Source organism: Leptinotarsa decemlineata, unplaced genomic scaffold (assembly GCF_025532065.1).
Source record: "Leptinotarsa decemlineata unplaced genomic scaffold, Ldec_3_MD MMD2_tig00078422_RagTag_RagTag, whole genome shotgun sequence".
Lineage (NCBI taxonomy): Eukaryota > Metazoa > Arthropoda > Insecta > Coleoptera > Chrysomelidae > Leptinotarsa > Leptinotarsa decemlineata.
Window position 1 is genome coordinate 11,260,051 of NW_027412747.1, and position 18,140 is coordinate 11,278,190.

At 35.7% G+C, this 18,140-nt stretch overlaps 3 protein-coding genes across 3 annotated transcripts in view; 2 read left to right on the top strand and 1 right to left on the bottom strand.

Moving 5' to 3' along the window:
* LOC111515053 (pikachurin) overlaps positions 1 to 18,140 on the top strand; it is a 314,492-nt gene that overhangs the window by 230,249 nt on the left and 66,103 nt on the right.
* Positions 8,721 to 10,281, bottom strand: LOC111511768 (adult-specific cuticular protein ACP-20-like). The gene is made up of 3 exons (XM_074186255.1): positions 10,171 to 10,281; positions 10,047 to 10,094; positions 8,721 to 9,097 (listed from the first exon to the last, which is right to left on the bottom strand). Exons 1-3 carry the CDS (start codon positions 10,177 to 10,179, stop codon positions 8,780 to 8,782), a joined length of 375 nt encoding a protein of 124 aa, XP_074042356.1. The 5' UTR covers positions 10,180 to 10,281; the 3' UTR covers positions 8,721 to 8,779.
* Positions 10,826 to 12,240, top strand: LOC141487321 (adult-specific cuticular protein ACP-20-like). Its single transcript, XM_074186254.1, has 3 exons — positions 10,826 to 10,926; positions 11,002 to 11,049; positions 11,861 to 12,240. Exons 1-3 carry the CDS (start codon positions 10,918 to 10,920, stop codon positions 12,176 to 12,178), a joined length of 375 nt encoding a protein of 124 aa, XP_074042355.1. The 5' UTR covers positions 10,826 to 10,917; the 3' UTR covers positions 12,179 to 12,240.

The following is an 18,140-nucleotide window of genomic DNA, read 5'->3' on the forward strand; positions in this document are numbered from 1 at the left end:
ATACCCTATACCCGAGTAACTAGAGTTATTCGAGTTTTTTTAGAAGAAGTGACAGATGCAGCCTCTCGAACATACGTCATTTTCATGTAAATTAACATTTTTTGAAATACGCAGCTAGTGAATCGTGATGATAAAAAGTTGTACGGATCACGCATCATTTTCACGTCCAGTGAATAATCCACAGGGTGCGCAAAAATAAGGGGCCAATAAGTGAATGAGAAAAATTTAAAATCTCAACTTTGTCGAATGGGAACCCCAATTTTTTTCCTCAAGGTTCAATTCTATTATGAAAATGAGCCCTAGTTATGATACACTTCTCTGTACCTTCGATATATTCGATATATCGAAAGTATAGGGAGGATCGGTATTTGGAAGGTGTAGGGAGGAAGGTATAGGAAGGGTCGATATATATCGATCCTTCGATATATTCAAGGCAAAACAAGACACATTAGAAAGCGAATACTTGTGCCTTGGCGGTCCCTAAAATGCAAAAAAGCTCTCCAACAATTAAAACGAACATAAGAGACAGCGAGCAAGACACTAACTGTTTACGAACATAAAGAACCAACATGTATCCTAGATCCAATTCGTATCAAGCATCAATAAATATAGTCCGAGGCAAAGCTGAAAGAGTTTCTGGCGAAATCGACAGAGCTGAAAGATTTGCAACATCTTATCTAAGCGACATTCACGCAATGAAAACTACCAATCAGAATTCGAAAAAAAAAGCGGAGCTCACTTTAGTTGATGACGATGAGGACTCCCAAATGAATGCTCCAATCTCAATACACGAACTTGAAGACTCATTTAACGACAATAAGAACATCTCAACAGGACCAATATACTGATAATTTTTCTAAAGAACCTCCCAGTATATAGCAAAGAGCTCTTCCATTGCTTATTCACGATAGAATATGGGTCATCAAGGTTTTTTATCGGAGTGATGTATTTATATAATTTATACCTATTCATGAAGGTGGAAAACCAAAAACCTTCTAGGGTCATACCAGCCAACCGCTTTTACGTTTGCCATGTGTGATTTACGGAAGTCTCAGTCATAACTGACGCGTATGATATATATCATCTGATATTATTACACCATGAAAACTTAACTGCAGTGGTCGATAAAAGAAAATATCTTGAATTTCATATCCCATTTTTCCTATGAAGGGAGTTTACAAATGTGAGTCAGGACTAGTTTGTTCCCTCTCCTGATGTAGATTCTGCTGGTTCTGCTCAAGAATTTCATTTGGAACAAAAATTTGAGAAAATCTTTTGGAAATGAATTTCAACTCTAGTAAAGTGTTTTGTGAGGTGTTGTATTCTTCGGGTCACCCGAAAATTGAATTTTCAATCACGGATTCGTATTCTCCATTTTTTAAATTTATGGACAATATTCAAAGATGATGTCACATGAATATTTATGACAATTTTGAATCATTCCCATCAGGTCATCACCAGCAGAGAGTGAATATTTTAGAACGTCTACATGTGAAACACTTCTATTATCATTTTGGGTTTTTGAATTTCTCAAAAATGTTAATATATCCATACTCTGATCTTTAAGATGGTGAAATCTAGTGGAAAGACTCAGGGAGCTGAATAAAGTTATTCAGTTATAAAAAATTGAGAATTTCAGACAAATTTAGTTAAAGTCTTGCTGAAAAGTCGTAACAATCAATCTTCATAACAACTTTTCTTCACATTGTCGCATAATACAGTATTTTGTCGAAAGCGTGGAATCAGGTGTATTCATATCGTTCTTTATGACTGGAATAATGGAGAGAAGGGTCGTTATTCTGTGATTATCCCCAGTCGGCAGGTTTTACGGCATGAATATGAAGGGTTAATCTACCCTTTGTTGTTTAATTACCACTCGGTGCGTTGGTTATGAGCTTTCAATACATGTAGATACTCCAAGAGGATATGCAGGAATGTTTGCATATTTCATCATAAAGTCTACTGGAGCGTGTAGGAGGTTGTATATGTAGAAAGTGGTTTTTTGTTCATTGTTTAAATTTGATTATATCACTAACAATTACATTTTCTTTTTTACAAAAGCACGAATACATTTTGATTTCAACAATATACTTTACATACTGAACCGAATAACAATGGGCCACATTGATTTTTGTTTCAGAGGGTAAACATATTGATTATATTTTCAATTCAAGGGTTGATTAATCCTCAATTATGAAATTATTTTAATAACCTCTGTTATTTCAATTTTGTGAACATTCGTTAACTATTCGTTGATGATGTTGAAGAATAGATTCAACTTTTGAAATGGGAAAAAAATTCAAAGAGTTCAAATGTGTTGATTTTGTGAGACACTCTATTGTTTTTATTTTGCGACCAATCCATTGATCAGGAAATGTTCCGTTCAAATTATGCACAGTGTAGGGTGTTGAAAGTAGGCCCAGGATGAGGGGTTCTTTTCGAGTCACCGCCACAACATGCGAGGGTTCATTGTGGGTGACAGCTATTCAAACTTGACCAAATGAATCCAACTTCCCATTCCATAACTTCATTTGGTAAGTGATATTTCATGTTAGCTGATAAGAGTGAGACTCTAAATGCTGGAAACCTGATCCGGCCTGCGTTGGGGCAGGCTACTCTGCTGTCATGATCTGAAGTTTTTCACAAAAATCAATCTACTTCAAGGTTTACAGAACCTGGTACATTTTTGCAATTCTGCTCGTACCTCCGTCAATTAGGTGAGCAACACAAGGATGTGGCTTGGAAAGTGGGTCTCCTATAAAGCATTTCAGATAGATGCTCCTCTATGGCTGCAGGAAACAAACTACAACCTCTCGGCAGAAGACACTTTTCTGATGATCTCAGTAAACCTGTATCAATCCAGGTCAGAGTGTTCAGCTCCGGAATTGTACTCGTGAAATATCATTTGAAAAATTATCTTCGGTAGCCATGACAGCACACTGGAGAGATTGATTGGTGCTGATTAAGTTTTCCAGATACTCAAGGAGGCTACAATGACTACAGCAATCTTCGCATATGAGAACATGTTATACTTAACGATACATTAGATTTAGCAATGAAGTACATTTTTGGCTCTGGTTTTGGTGAATCATCTGTTGTACTGAGTACTTGCTTACCTATCCAGGCTCAGTTTGTTTTATTTGCCGATGCAGATTCTGTTTCTGCTGCTCAAAAATTTGGTTTAAGCAGATTCATAAAATATTTCGACACTCTGCTCTTATGGAGGCGATTAGTCTCTTTCTGACTGCACCACCTATCCTTCTAGCTTTGTAGACAGAATTAGGAGTAGTGAGAAGCTTTTGCACTTGGTTTGATGTTACAGGCAGAAATGTTGTGGTCGTTTGGTCGATATCCATTTCTTCAATATAGACTCAAGACCAAATTCTTTCATTACATCATGATCCATTGAGAGATCCACGAGTAGTTAGGGACATGAGGTACATCACGGCAGAGCCCATTATTGCCATGATAAGGTTTTCTTCAATGGAAGGACTTCCGGTATCTTCGAAGTTCCATTATTGTCACTGAGTCAGCTCGGAGTCAAACATTCTTTTCGCTCAGATACACTCAGGAGGCGTCATTTAGGAGAATTCCACTCCACCCGTTCAGGAGTATCCTACTACCTTTTGATGCAAGGCTTATGCATTTTGATTTCAACAATATATCTTACATGCCATAGGAGATATAGGATTGTTATTGAAATAACTTTGAGATTCCCAAGTTTTTGTTTCAAATGGGAAACATCATATTTCAGACCATGAGTTGATTGATACTTCATTATGAAATTCGGAAGTTGATACATACTTTCACAACTTTTTCATTATTCGTTGAATGTGTTTCATTTCCTGACAAAAAACCTTCGAGGCACAAGTTTCGACTTGCGAGGGTTGTCGTGCGACAACTGGTTAATGGAAAAACAGATTTTTTTGTATGTTATCAATATGACTAACACCAATTTATTGATGCAACAATTATTTATTGAATGTGATATTGACCACAGATAATATGGCTCTGCATATGATGATTCAAATGACAGTGATCTGTAAGAAGGCCTGTAAGACATCGTAGTTCATCCCTACTGTAGTCTAATACTATTTGGTATCAAGCTCCGAAGGGTGAATAAATGCTTTGGAGTGAGCCAAATTGGAAGATTCTGCCAGAAGTCCATACATCTTCTTGCCATCCGGGTTTTTAATCTTTGTTTGGCAAAGCCTGAATCGATGCCAATGACAGGTTCTGGTTTGATGAAGCTGCTTGCAGGACCCTCCTTTGCAAGGGAATCAGCAGCCTCATTGCTTTTCGAACCAGTATGGCCAGGATATCTGATATCTCTGTCCTGGATCTGCGACTGAAAACACCTGCACCAGAACTGGAAGGTGTTTTTGATCCATCTGTGAACCAACAATTATCTGCTTTTGATATTTCCTCATCTCGGAGGATCCTGTTCTATCTACTCAGGAACATTACTTCATAGGGCAGTTCGTAGTTGACAGTTGGAGGTCATTTCCAGAATGCTGTGACTTCCAGTGTCAACCAACAGTCTGTTGCATTGAATTGATTTGTGCAATTGACAATGTGCAAAAGTCTGTATGCAGTCCATCTAGCCTCTCTCTCTCCAGAAAAATGTGGAGAGGGAGTAGATCTAGAGGGATCTCCATGTCCGCTGACGGTGTGGTACTGATGGCACCACTGATGGCCAGAAAAGCCTGTCTCTGTGAGCCAGAGAGCCTTCTCAAGATAGTCAATGAATGTTATATCACGCACGTCCCGAAGCCATATCCTTTCCAGCCGATTGTTTTGCTTTCGAATGCTTTAAATGAGGTTCACTAGTTGCTCTTTACTCAGATGACGTTTTTCATTCCGAAGTGAAGTAGTGGACCGATGTTTCATTCATTGTCACATATCGACGCAAAAATTTCGGTTTGTTATGTTTAAACATGGGTAAACACTGCTCAGAATCATCAAGACATTTTTGTTTTTGGTCAACAGTGAGCTTGCGCGGCACCCACTTTGAACAGAGCTTTATTATAGTCAAATGCTCATGCAATATAAAGCCAACACGTTTTAATGACATCTTTACAATGTCAGTCAACTCAAGCAACTTCACTTTTCGATCATTCAAAACGATTTTGTGGATTTCTTTATGTTTTCTGGTATTACTGCTTCATTCGGACATCCACTGCGTTCTGCATCATCAGTGTCTCTACGACCACATTTGGAGTCAGCAAACCAATCACCTGAATACAGGACAAAATATACATAACACAAATTTATCTGATTCGCGGAAAATCAAAACCAGTATTTAAACCCTTGAGGAAGAGATTGTACAGTGAAAAATTTGTGTCGCTTATATAAACTGTTCAATAGAAATCTCCTAAAGTGTAATTTGAATACGTTATGAATTTTCATCGGCCAGTTCCATCATATGATTCAGAACTAGTTCAAGCCAAATATGACATATTTCAAAAGTTCAATCGATCAAAAAGTTCAAATGCCATTATTCGATTGAAATATCTATAAATTATACTGTACCCTTCATTAGGCGATTGTTCATCATCACTACCTGTAGTACTCACTACATTCAAACAGTTTTTCACATTTTTCCTATCCATGATTAGGTTAGGGTTCAGATGAATTCATATTTTCTGATGTTATCAATTATTGGTTCGATCTATATGTCGTTTCCATATCGTCGTGTTCGACCATTCACTTTGAATTCAGTATTCTGTATACCTTTAAAAAGTTAAATTACTTCGATTCATACATGCATTTTTCTCCAAAGATAGAATCACCAACTCAAATTTTCAACTAAGTTTTTCACCTAACCATATTTTGAGTAATGTTTTGCGAGGATAATTTCTATAATAAAACAGAAGACGATTCATTATTCGGTTGAAATCAACAAAGTAGCTTTCATTTGCTTTTTTACATTTACATTCAGGTTTACACTTATATTTACTTTCATTGATTTACTTCCAGGCACTTCCATCTTGACCATTTGTGGATGGATGGTGAGGGGTACTATATATAATTGCATTACCACTGTCTTTGAGAAAACTTTGAAATCATAAAAATAGTTGTGAACGACTGGCTACAAGAATAGGAAAATAATTTTCATCTCAAACTATTGCATACTTTTTGCTATTACTGTCCCTGACAATTTTGAAAATCTTCAATTTACCTAAACTTTATAGACATTTTCATTACATACATCAATCGTTAAAATTTGTCAGATTCTCCTGGTTAATACTGATTTTAGTAATAAAAGACATGATGGGAACTTCAACGTGTGCAAAATTCTTGCCTTCACTTCACCTTGGGAACGAGTATATATGAAGATATTTCTCAAGCTCGTGCCAACCATCGTTGGGTCTCAATGTCCGTTCTCGTCATTCCTTTATCATGCTCAGAAAATCATTTTCTTTCCTAACTGTATTTTTTCACATTATTAAATGTCTCATGCAATTCGCGATATCCATCTTCCAAAAGAAACTAAAAGCAAAATTCAATATGTGATCAAAAGAATTGAATGTTCATTTCAAACTATGTTGCTGATTGTATATTTGAAAAAAATCCATCTCACAATCGATATTTTTTTGTCCAGTTTTGTTCTTTTCTCATGAAGCATATTAGGTTGAGTGTAAGAGTAGCTATAGCTGAACTTCGCCTATTATGTAATATTAAATACTAACTTGAGTGTAATAATATCATTATTATCGTTATTATTAATATTTTTTCAACTAAGTTTACGCTGGTCAGGCCCATCCCTCGTAGCTCTAGCTAAACTTCGCCTAATGGTAATATTGAATACTAAATAAAATCGAATATTATTATTATTATTGATTGTTTACCGAAGTTTGCGCTGATCAGGCCCTATTCCCCAAATCGCCAATACATTCAAGAAGGCGCGCCAGCATTATCAACTAATGACCACTTCCCAAACCATAGGGTGAGTGATCATTGGGTAACCTGAATAAGCATGTGAGCCAAGAATGAGAGCCTTCTGCATCTGTCCGGCTATGATTTCTGCCTTTGTGCGGCAAGTCGGTATGATTTTGAGATTCAAGAGTAGACAGGGCATCATTCCACCAAATACTCCAATAATCAGAACAACCATCTTGACAGAATGGTCTGGATAGAGTCTGTGGAGTTCAAAAAGAACATCTCAATATTTTATCCGGTTTTCTTCCTCTTTTCAGATGATATTCGCGTCGCCAGGAGCTGAAAACTCCACGACGAATATTGTCTTGCTCTGGTGGTCGAGGAGGACTACATAAGAATTAGCCTGTATGAGCCTGAGAGTCTCAGACGCACCTCTCCATGCACCTTGTGCCAGGAATCTCTATACCCATCACGTGACTGCGGTAGGCTAAGATGTTGAAGATACATACTATCCAGGCAAGCCATGATGAACCTCCCAGTTTCCGACTTCAGCCCACTCGATCTGAGAAAAGCGAAAGTCGGACGCTTCCATAAGCCAAGGTTTTCAATGTTATTGAAGAAGACCCCATGCATTGGCTTATCCTTGTGTTCCTGCAGAAGTGAGGTGATCTCTGCGGCTTTTATATGAGCCATTTGCTGAACGGGCTCCAACGTGATACAGTTGTGATCACCTCGTACAGTGTCGAAAACTAAGCCAAGTTCATGAACTGCTCTAGCAGCTGCCCTGTAGAGAAATGCTGTGCTCCCTGCTTTGACTCGCCACTGCTACACATAATTCTTGGACTCAATGATCACTTACTTCACGATGTGAGGATGAAAAATTGGTTGATAATGCTGGTGCGTCTTCCTGAATGTGTCGAAGCTTCGAAGAAAACGCCATACCAGCACATCCTTCGGCGATAATAATGATAATTGACTTTATTCTTCACTACAGATACAGGACATCTTATTTGTATATTCATTCGCTGGAGACGTTATAATACTTCACAAAAGAGATTGAATCCCAAAATAAAATACAAAGTCGCCTCAGCAAAGATCTTGGTCATAAAAATAGAGTAAGCTGGTCGTAGAAGGCAAGGCGTTACAATCAGGAAAATTTTCAGGGAATTGAAAGTATTGGGTCTGAATACCTATATGTTTCGAATTAGCCTTTTGAAAATCAAGTCACGAAGCTCCAATAATAACTTCGAAGAACTAGGCGCATACCATATGAATATAACCTGTGAAGTTCACACACAAAGATAGTTGAAGCCTGATAATGGCGGGATGATAACAATACCCAAAGAGGAGAAACCCTCAAATTGAAGATAGTGGAAAAAGTTCGAATCCGCTCAAATATCTCATGAGGTTTTGGGATGAAATCACACAAATGAAGAAATACTGATTTCAAGAAGTCATGATGCCGCTTTCACTCGGGTCAATATTAAGCTAAAACACGTGTAAGTCTTCGATGGAGCAAAACAAGAGACTGAAGTATGAGAAGAGAAAAGTTTGCGTTCCAAAAAAAAAACGAATATGTGGCGTCTGAATGGTCTTTATGAAATGAAGCATCGATTCATCAACAGATATTCAATCATCATCCTAATACGATTGTAACTCCATTCAAAGTTCTTCTCTTGTTCCTTTATTTCATTGAATATCTTCATCCCGGATAATTCAGTGCTTGTTTCTTCCATTTTCAAGTTCCAAATTATCAATAGGTTAACATTTACTGGTCAATTGTGTTCAAACCTCTGACAACAAGAAATATCGTCTATCAAATTGAAACAAAAATCAAGTAATAATGTAAAGATTTATTCGATCCAGTAACAGGAAGCAGAAACATCAACCGTACCCCTCAATGTTCATGACCATCGCTGCCCTGGTTAGCCCAGTGGGTGACTCCAACGTAGCTGGTTCCTCCAACTCCTCCATGACCATGACCGTGTCCATGTCCGTAATGGGCTGGATGTTGGGCGTGCCCAACTCTCTCAACAACTGCTTCGAAACCGGTATGGGGTCCAGATTTGTATTTCACAATACGGTGGGTACCATCTGCCTCCTTGAGGGTGTATCCCCCGGTAGCATGGTGTCCGTCTCGGTGTTCGTGCTGGGACTTGTGGTCGTGGGTGTGAGGATCGTGCACTCCATACTCGAACTTATAATGGGCGTTGTCCTATAATACAATTTGTGATTCAATTATTGAAGTTAGGTTACAATTATATAGAAGAAATATATCAGAAGTACAAGATAAACTACAGCTGCTCATCTTTTGAGTTTCAACTTAACGTACTTCGAAATGACCTTGGTTCTTGGTTCGATGTACATTGTTTTCTTCAATTTTTTTTAGATCTCATAAATGATAAATTATTGGAGAATCAGATGCAACAATTAGGTTGGCCGATATCGATTGTGAAGTTTGAATAAGTTCGTTACGAGAAGTACAGATTTCAATGTATGTGAAGAAGATATATTCAATATTTTGTTGTTGGTTCTTTGTAGTCTCAAGTTCATCTATTCATTTGATCATTTCATTTTGAATGATTTGAATACTGTTTTGATATAGCTCTTCAAACCGAATTTGAATATTGAATTGTGGAATATATTTGAGAGAAATAACTTGATTTCAGATCATTCAAATGTAGAAAATTGAATTGAAATAAACCCTTTCATTGGGAATGATATTTTCTTTGATTACTGTTATTTTCATCGATAAAATTCTATAAAATTTCATGAAAAGTAATTCATGATTCGAAATGGGGGTGATAAATCAACAAAAGTTAGTTTAAAATAGTCAGAGTAGTCTGTCTCCACAATTATATTGTGGGGTCATCTTCACAATTATTCGTGTAGACAACTTGTTGTGGATGTTATTGTTGATTCTAAAGTATTTGAGGTTGATTGGAAAAACTTGTGGTTGAGTGGAAGAATATAGCGCTGAGTGGAAAAACATTTCACTGAAGGTCTTATTTACAAATGAAATGAACTTCACCATGCACTTTTCTCCTGTTTATGAGCTCATGGTCACATGAAGTATACACTTCATGTGAGAAATGAAGGTGAGTATTATTAGTATTATTATCATGCATCAATTGTTGAAAGCTAATATCTAATTTCATACTCACATGAGGAAAAGCTACAGCCACACCAATAACGATGGTTGCCAGAAGAATCTATGAAAACATTGTTATTGATGAAAACAATAATTTCTTGAATTTCTTCAAAAATATGTCTGATTCGAATACTCACAGTTTTCATTGTTGATGGAGATATTAGTACTGATCGAACTGATTAGAACTGATGAAAATATGATTTGACACGACATTTATATACTAGTGAATTTATCTGAATATTGATTACTCAAAAACTCATAACGAAACAATATTTCACACTTTGCAAGCTGGTTGCATACTGAAGTTTTGGTCTATTGGATACACATACTCGTAAATTACGGAAGGAGAACATATTTTACTAGTTATTGTCGAATATTGAATAATGATTCAGGCGAATTATTTTTCGTAATATTGATATTGAATTGCAAAATTCTGATTCGCCTTGATACAGTGAAGTCGATAATTCAGTCTTTCATGGACTTTTCACAATTGAAGAAAAAAAGTATAAATGAACTCTTTCCAGAAAAAAATCAAATAATAGTTACTGACAAATGAATTCAGAAGGAAACTATCGGAATCAACTGTATCGAAACAAATCAGAATTTTTCAATTCAATATAAATATTTCGACTGAATTATTATTCAATATTCGGCAAAAACCAGTAGAATATGTTTATGATTTCTCATTCCGTAATTCGCGAGTATGTGTATTCAATAGACCAAAACTTCAATACGCAACCAGCTTGCAAAGTATGCAATATTGTTTCTTCATGAGTGTTTGAGTAATCAATATTAAGATAAATTCACTAGTATATAAATGACGTGTCGAATCGTATTTTCATCAGTTCTAATCAGTTCGATCAGTACTAATATCTCTATCAATAATGAAAACTGTGAGTATTGGAATCAGACATTTTTTGAAAAGATTTAGGAAATGACTGTTTTCATCAATTGCATTGGTTTTTTAGATTTTCCTGGCAACCATCGTCATTGGTGTGGCTGTAGCTTTACCTCATGTGAGTATTTTAATGATAATAATAATGATCGCCTTTATTTCTCATATGAATTGTACACTTCATATTTATGACCATGAGCTCATAAACAGGAAAAAAGGGCGGAGTTCATTTAATTTGGTGACAAGAACTTCACTAAAGTGTTCATCCATTCAACCTCATGTTCTTACAGTCAACCCCAAATATTTCAGAATCAATAATAACAATAACAACATGGTTTATCCACATATAATTGTGGATACGACTGTTGCTGATGCATCACCTCCCCTTAGAATCATGGATTTTATAGAATTGTCAAGAATGTGTATTGATGACATTTACAGTAATCAAAGAATTGATTATTTTCAATAATAGGTTTTATTCAATTTGATTTTTCACATTTGAGTAATTCAAAATCATTTTATTTCTCTTGAATATTTTCCACAATTTAATATTTGATTCAGGTTTAGAAAGCTATATCAAAGCAGTTTTGAAATAATTGGAAATATGTCAAAACGAAATGATCAAATGTATATATGAACGTGCTACAATGAACTAACAAAAAATATTGAATATATCTTCTTCTCATACATTCAAATTTGTACTTCTCGTAACGAATTAACTAAATAGTATTATTCAAACTTCACAATGGCTAGCGGCCAAATTAGTTATTGCATCAGATTCTCCAATAATTTGACAATCATGAGATCATTTCGAAGTTGAATGACAGAAAAGATAAGCAGCTGTAGTTTTTCGCGTACTTCTCATATATACTGCCACATAATTGTTACACAGAAACCTAACTTTGATAATTGAATCACAAATTCCATTTTAGGACAACGCCCATTATAAGTTCGAGTACGGAGTGCACGATCCCCACACCCACGACCACAAGTCTCAGCACGAACACAGAGACGGGCATCATGCCACCGGGGGATACACCCTCAAGGAGGCAGATGGTACCCACCGTATTGTGAAATACAAATCTGGACCCCATACCGGTTTCGAAGCAGTCGTTGAGAGAGTTGGACACGCCCAACATCCAGCCCATTACGGACATGAACACGGTCATGGTCATGGAGGAGTTGGAGGAACCAGCTACGTTGGAGTCACCCACTGGGCTAACCAGGGCAGTGATGGTCATGAACATTGAGAGATAGGGTTGATGTTTCTGCTTTCTGTTACTGGACCGAATACATTTTTACATTAATACTAGATTTTTGTTTCAATTTGATAGACGATATTTTTTGTTGTTAACCTATCAATGATTTGGAACTTAAGAGACAATTAGATAATATGAGTGGAAGCTGTATAATGACCTGACTGTAAGCGACATCATAACATAACTTCTTAGAAAGTTTTTCTCCGTTTGTATGATCTCATTCTCGAATCATATAAGATATATAGACGGATTGACATCTATTCTCAGTTTACTGGTTTCTCCCCATTGGGTATTGTTATTATCCCGCCAATACTGGCAGGTACACAACTAAGCCTAAGATCAAGTTGGAGGGATAACACGCGTCTTGTATCCAATGTTAAGGTGCATTACAGGGCGGTCAAAAGGCCTTTCATATAGCTGCCATATCAGAACGTATCCATATTCCTTTGAGTCAAGGCGTGTTGACCATCGAACATTAAAAAGTAATTAATTAGGTGAGCGAGAAGCATGTCAAAAAACCCTCAGTTTCGTGAGAGATCTTCCCGCTCATTCCAACAACCTCCGCGTCTTGTGATGATGCTTATTCAGAATAGACACTCAAATTAGATACTTCAGCCCTAGTGCAATTCGAAGCTTTCAGCAGACATCTTCGACAGCCTGAACTGCACAACCCGTTATCCCCGGATGATGTTTGGAAAACCCTTTATAAGTTTCAACAACTTCGCTGCTCCAGGCCCACATAGGATGTACATTTATTGGTGGAAAAAACGTCCTATTATCCACTGCCACCTGGTCATAGTTTTTAACTTATGGCTGGACGGAGAGCAACCGATTCTGGATTGGTTTTTCGAAGAACGGGCCGTTCTTTTTCCAAAAAAACCTAAAGTTGTCGATTCCTAAGAATCACAGACCGATAAGATGCTTAAATTCATGTTATGAGTTGTTTAAGAAATATTATATACGCGAGTACTCACCGCAGTTGACCATGTAGTCTCTTCCACGATTGTACAACAGGAGATCGTGGCCTTTAGAGTTTGGATTGTGTCTGCATATCTGAATGGTACTGGCTGGAGTCTATAAAGTCATCAGGAGTTCGGATGTTCTGAGAGCAGCAATTGGAGAATTTCTTTTTACTGCAGCTGATAAATCATCGTGGCAACCATGTCTCTGTCACCGAGTTGGAATCTATTCAGCAAAAGACACACATGAAAACTTGGGGAATGGAAAGTGCCGAATTTTTCAAAACTATGTGATTTCCACCATCAGGCTCATACAATCTTATAAGCCAGATATTGTTCTTCTCGATCATACTATATTCGTCGTGGAGTTCTCAGCTCCTGGTGAGACGAATATCGTCTGAAAAGAGAAATGAAAACGAATGGAATATCTGGATTTTCTCTTCGAGCAGAATCTATCCAGATCACTCTGTTAAGATGGTTGTTCTGATTATATTGAGGTCCTTGTTGGAATGATGCCCTACCCACTCTCGAATCTCACGATCATGCTGGATTGCCGCATGATAGCAGAAATCGTTGCCAGATAAATGTAGAAGGCTGTCATTGCGTCTGCACGTGATTTTCGGACCCAATGATCACTTGTGGGTGAGGAGAGATATGCGCTAGTCAGGGCCTGACCAACGCATACTACGGTATTGAATATAATAATAATAATGATAATAATAATAATTATAATGATAATGATGCTTATTCAGAATAAATCTCAAAGAAACATACAAAACAATGACAATAAAGACGAATGAATCACAGGGCCTTTCCAGCTTTTACGTGATTCTAGGTGAGAATATAATCAACCTGTAATAACAATTAGAGTAAAGGAAGTTAGAGGCATTAGCAGTATAATGAAAAACAATAGAATCGTACACAAAAATATTTTTTCAACTGCTATAGTAGTCACATTTGTTTTTTTTTATATAAATGATAGTAACATTTCGAATTCAATCGATTTTAACCAAATTTTTATTTACAAGTGACACCTGAGCAGGTTCGTGTGTTTTGCTGTCACCATTATTCCTAAATTCAAATCGAAATATCATTGCCTAGTTATCCCATGAAGCATAATCCAATCAACTACATTCAATAATGTAGGGGTATGATTTGAACAAGAATCCAATGAATGGGATTGAATCAAATAGATGTTTAAATATTATTACGTACTTTCATCTTCATATGAGTAAATTTGAGTCATCCGTAGAGGCTTCGTCTTGTAAGATTATTCAGTTTTGTGCTGACGAAGCAAGAAGACAAATGTCTTCTTCTGAAACTTCGAAATCCTCCATTGACGATGACGAGGTAAGTGAAATTTCAACTTTCCTATGTATTGAATCGTGTACCTTTTTTGGTACACGATTGCCATCTGATTTGGAAAATAAACTGTATAATAATCATATAATTCAATATTCATATGGAAGAAGTATTTGTTCTTTTGTGTAATTCAATGTTCACTCACACACACTATTGTGATCTACACGTCTTTGTTAACATTTTGTTCTGAAATTGATAACTTTTTCCTTCCTTCGGAAAAACAGAAGTAGAAATCTAAAATTTTTTTATCGATCTTTTAACTTGCACATTCTGAAAAGATAAAAATCATAATGGAGAACTTTATACAAGTGTAGAAAGTTTACCCCCGTTACTGCGCTGAATCAAAGTATTTTTCACAAAGAGAAATGTTCTAATTATCAGTAACCATTCAGTATTATCAGTAACCATTTTGCCTGTAAAAAAAAATAAAAAGAAAGTTGTCAAAGGACATCTGTCGGAGAAGTTGGTAAATAAATAATCAGCAAAGGAATAACTGCAAATATCTTTGAATTTTTTGTCCATTTCTGAAGAAGGAGCCAGATTTTGGCCTCCGAAACGTTAATATAAGTATTGTATTATTTCCTAGTACTTTTCTTTGATAGGCGAAAGTGTTAAATACGACAAGTTACTGATAAATGAAACATTTTTCTTTGTGAAAAATACTTTGATTTCACGCAGTAACTTATTGGGGTGAACTAAAAAGTTTGCAATTTTTACACTTGTATAAAGTTTTTCATTATAATTTTCATATTTTTCAGATTGTGGAAGGTAAAAATACCCAAAAAAGGTCGATAAAAAATCGATTTTTCTCCACAAAAAATGACTTTCATTGAATACCAGAACCTTTCTTTCCCAAAAACTAATATCTCCCAAAAATTTGTATTTCAACAAGTAATTTCAATTCAGCTTTGGAAGTAATTCAGAGATTTGCATAAGAAATAATATTGATGAAATGTAGAGTTTGTTGTATCCTGTTGTTTTTTCGAGTCCAAATTTCTCGAGAGAGAGAGAGTACCTGATGTTTATCAAAGAATTGTACAGTCGGTTATGCGAATATGAGTTGAACATTTTACTTGAATAACTTTTTTTATTGCAAATCAGGATATCTGTAGTATTACTGAAGTTTAAATATTCTATTCAATGAGTCAACTGATGTGAAACTCATGTATATTCTGACGGAGTGCAATATTTCAGTTACTAGGGTAGGGACTGAGTTAGACATACGGTAGAGTCAATAACTTAGAAATTCTGAAAGTGTCGTTGCTCGAGTCAAACCTATGAAAAATTGCTTCATCGTACTGGTACGAAATAGGTATTCATGAAAGGGGACCAACCATAAATTACGTCACACGAATTCCATGATTTTTGACGCCCCCTTCCCCATTCTTGTCACAGTCGGTGAAATCACCTTCTCCCTAGTGTGATGTCACGTATTTTACAATTTCACATCTAGAAATAATAACTAAATTACAACAGCAGTTCAGAAATTTGTTTTACATCAATCAGAATTATTTTCATTAACATGAAATCAACATATCAAAAAATTAACGAAACGAATAACGATTATTGATACAGGGCTATTCAAATTCGTTTTTGTACATGGTGATCTCGTAAACGATAAGAGATAGAGTGTCGGTTGAATTGTGGCAAAATTGCGTATTCCAGAGACCTACTCAATGGTGTAAACAAATCGAATATCTTGGTTCTGGAGATATACAGGAAAAACCAAAAAATCCCAAATAATTTTTTTTGCCTATATCTTCTTTATTAACTGACATATTGGCACTTGATGTGGGCTATCAGAATATGTCTATGAATTTTCTGACTTGGGCCACCCCCATCCTTGAATTTTTAAATACGGACCTGTATTTTTTGTTGTAATTTTTGTGTCGTCGATGTTCACTTCATACTGAGAAATTGAATTAAATTTTATATTTGGAGATATTTGGGTAATATTCAATTATAGAGTTTTTTTTTCATTTTTAGGTACTTATTCATTTTTTTTTATTTCTCTGAGCGTTTTCTACAATGAACTTCTAATAGTAAAACCTTTTATGATTATCTGAAACATATCTACATCAAAAATATATTATATGTGTTTCAATAAGCATAAAAAAAATTATAGCAATAATAACATCCGAAACGAACACTACAATTGTAATGAAAAATGAAATGAAGTAATTTATATTCACAAAAAAATTAATGGCGTGATAAATGTTGGAATTGGAGTCCTTCCATTTTGAGACATTTTTGAACTCAATTTTTCAAATTATTTATTGGCCTTAACACACTTATTTGATGCATTGTTACGAAATCATTCAAAATCCTCAATCTTGAGTCTTTCACATTTTTTATCTCTCGTCCAGCGTAAATCCTATTTTTTAATGTCAACCATAGAAAATAGTCCAAAATAGTAAGATCTGGTGATCTTGCAGGCCATTATATTGGCCAAGTATTTGTTTCGAAATGAAAGAACTCCAATTCGAACATTTATGGCGCCATTAATTTTTTTGTGTATATAAATTACTCCATTTTAATTTTCATTACAATTATAGTGTTGGTTTTGGATGTTATTATTGCTATCATTTCTTTTTCTTCTTATCAAAACACATATAATATATTTTTGTTGTAGATTTGTTACAGCTTATCATAAAAGGTCTTCTTATTCGAAGTTCATTGTAAAAAAGGTACCTAAAAATGAAAAAAAACTATCTTAAATCTCTATGGTACATAGGGAGACGTGAAAGTTGCTATTGTCAACCAATTTCCAGGACCATAATTTAAAAGGGAATAATTCACACAATTATAATCGAATATTACCGAAACATCTCGAAATATAAAATTGAATTTGATTTCTCAGTATGAAGTGAACGTCTACGATCCAAAAACTACAACAAAAAATACAAGTCCGTATTTGAAAATTCAAAGATGGGGTGGCCCAAGTCAGATGCCACCCTATATAAAAGATTCATGGACATATTCTTATAGCCCACATCAAGTGCCAATAGCAAAATGTTGACAGAGTTTCAATATGTCTGCGAATAAAGAAGATATAGGCAAAGAATAATTTGGGATTTTTTGGTTTATCCTGTATCTCTAGAACCAAAAAAAGCTATATTCGAATTTTTTACATCATTGAATAGGTCTCTAAAATATGCAACTTTGCCACAATTTAACCGACACTCTATCTCTTATCGTTTACGAGATCTCCATTTACAGAAACGAATTTGAATACCCCTATATTAATTGAAGATCAAACAACTCAATCATCTCCAGTCCAGAGACTTTGAACCCATTCTTTCAAATCATTCATAACTGTAATTTTTTTTCAGGAAAAAATAAAAGTACTTCAGGAAAATCAGTAAGGCGCTCAGTAAGGCAGTAAGGTGCCTGTGCGGAAGTAGCGATTCACATTGGATTTGAATCGCAGGAGATTGAATCCATTTAGAAAAATGTTCTAAGAAAGTTTATTCCACACTCAGTTCCCCACATGAAAGATTCATTCGAGGTTTACTGAGTGGAACCTTAAAACGATGAGGAGCCACAGTCCGTAGGGTATTCTTGATATGCACCGCTCTTGGTGGAATAAAATGTGCCAAGTCACTTTTTGTGAAAATATCTATAGAAGAGGG

Bases quoted from the DNA above. Each gene is read 5' to 3' on its own strand.
- LOC111511768 (XM_074186255.1), bottom strand. The intron at 9,098-10,046 runs GTGAGTATGAAA...ATTGTATTATAG, and splicing joins TGGCTGTAGCTTTTCCTCAT to GACAACGCCCATTATAAGTT.
- LOC141487321 (XM_074186254.1), top strand. The intron at 11,050-11,860 runs GTGAGTATTTTA...ATTCCATTTTAG, and splicing joins TGGCTGTAGCTTTACCTCAT to GACAACGCCCATTATAAGTT.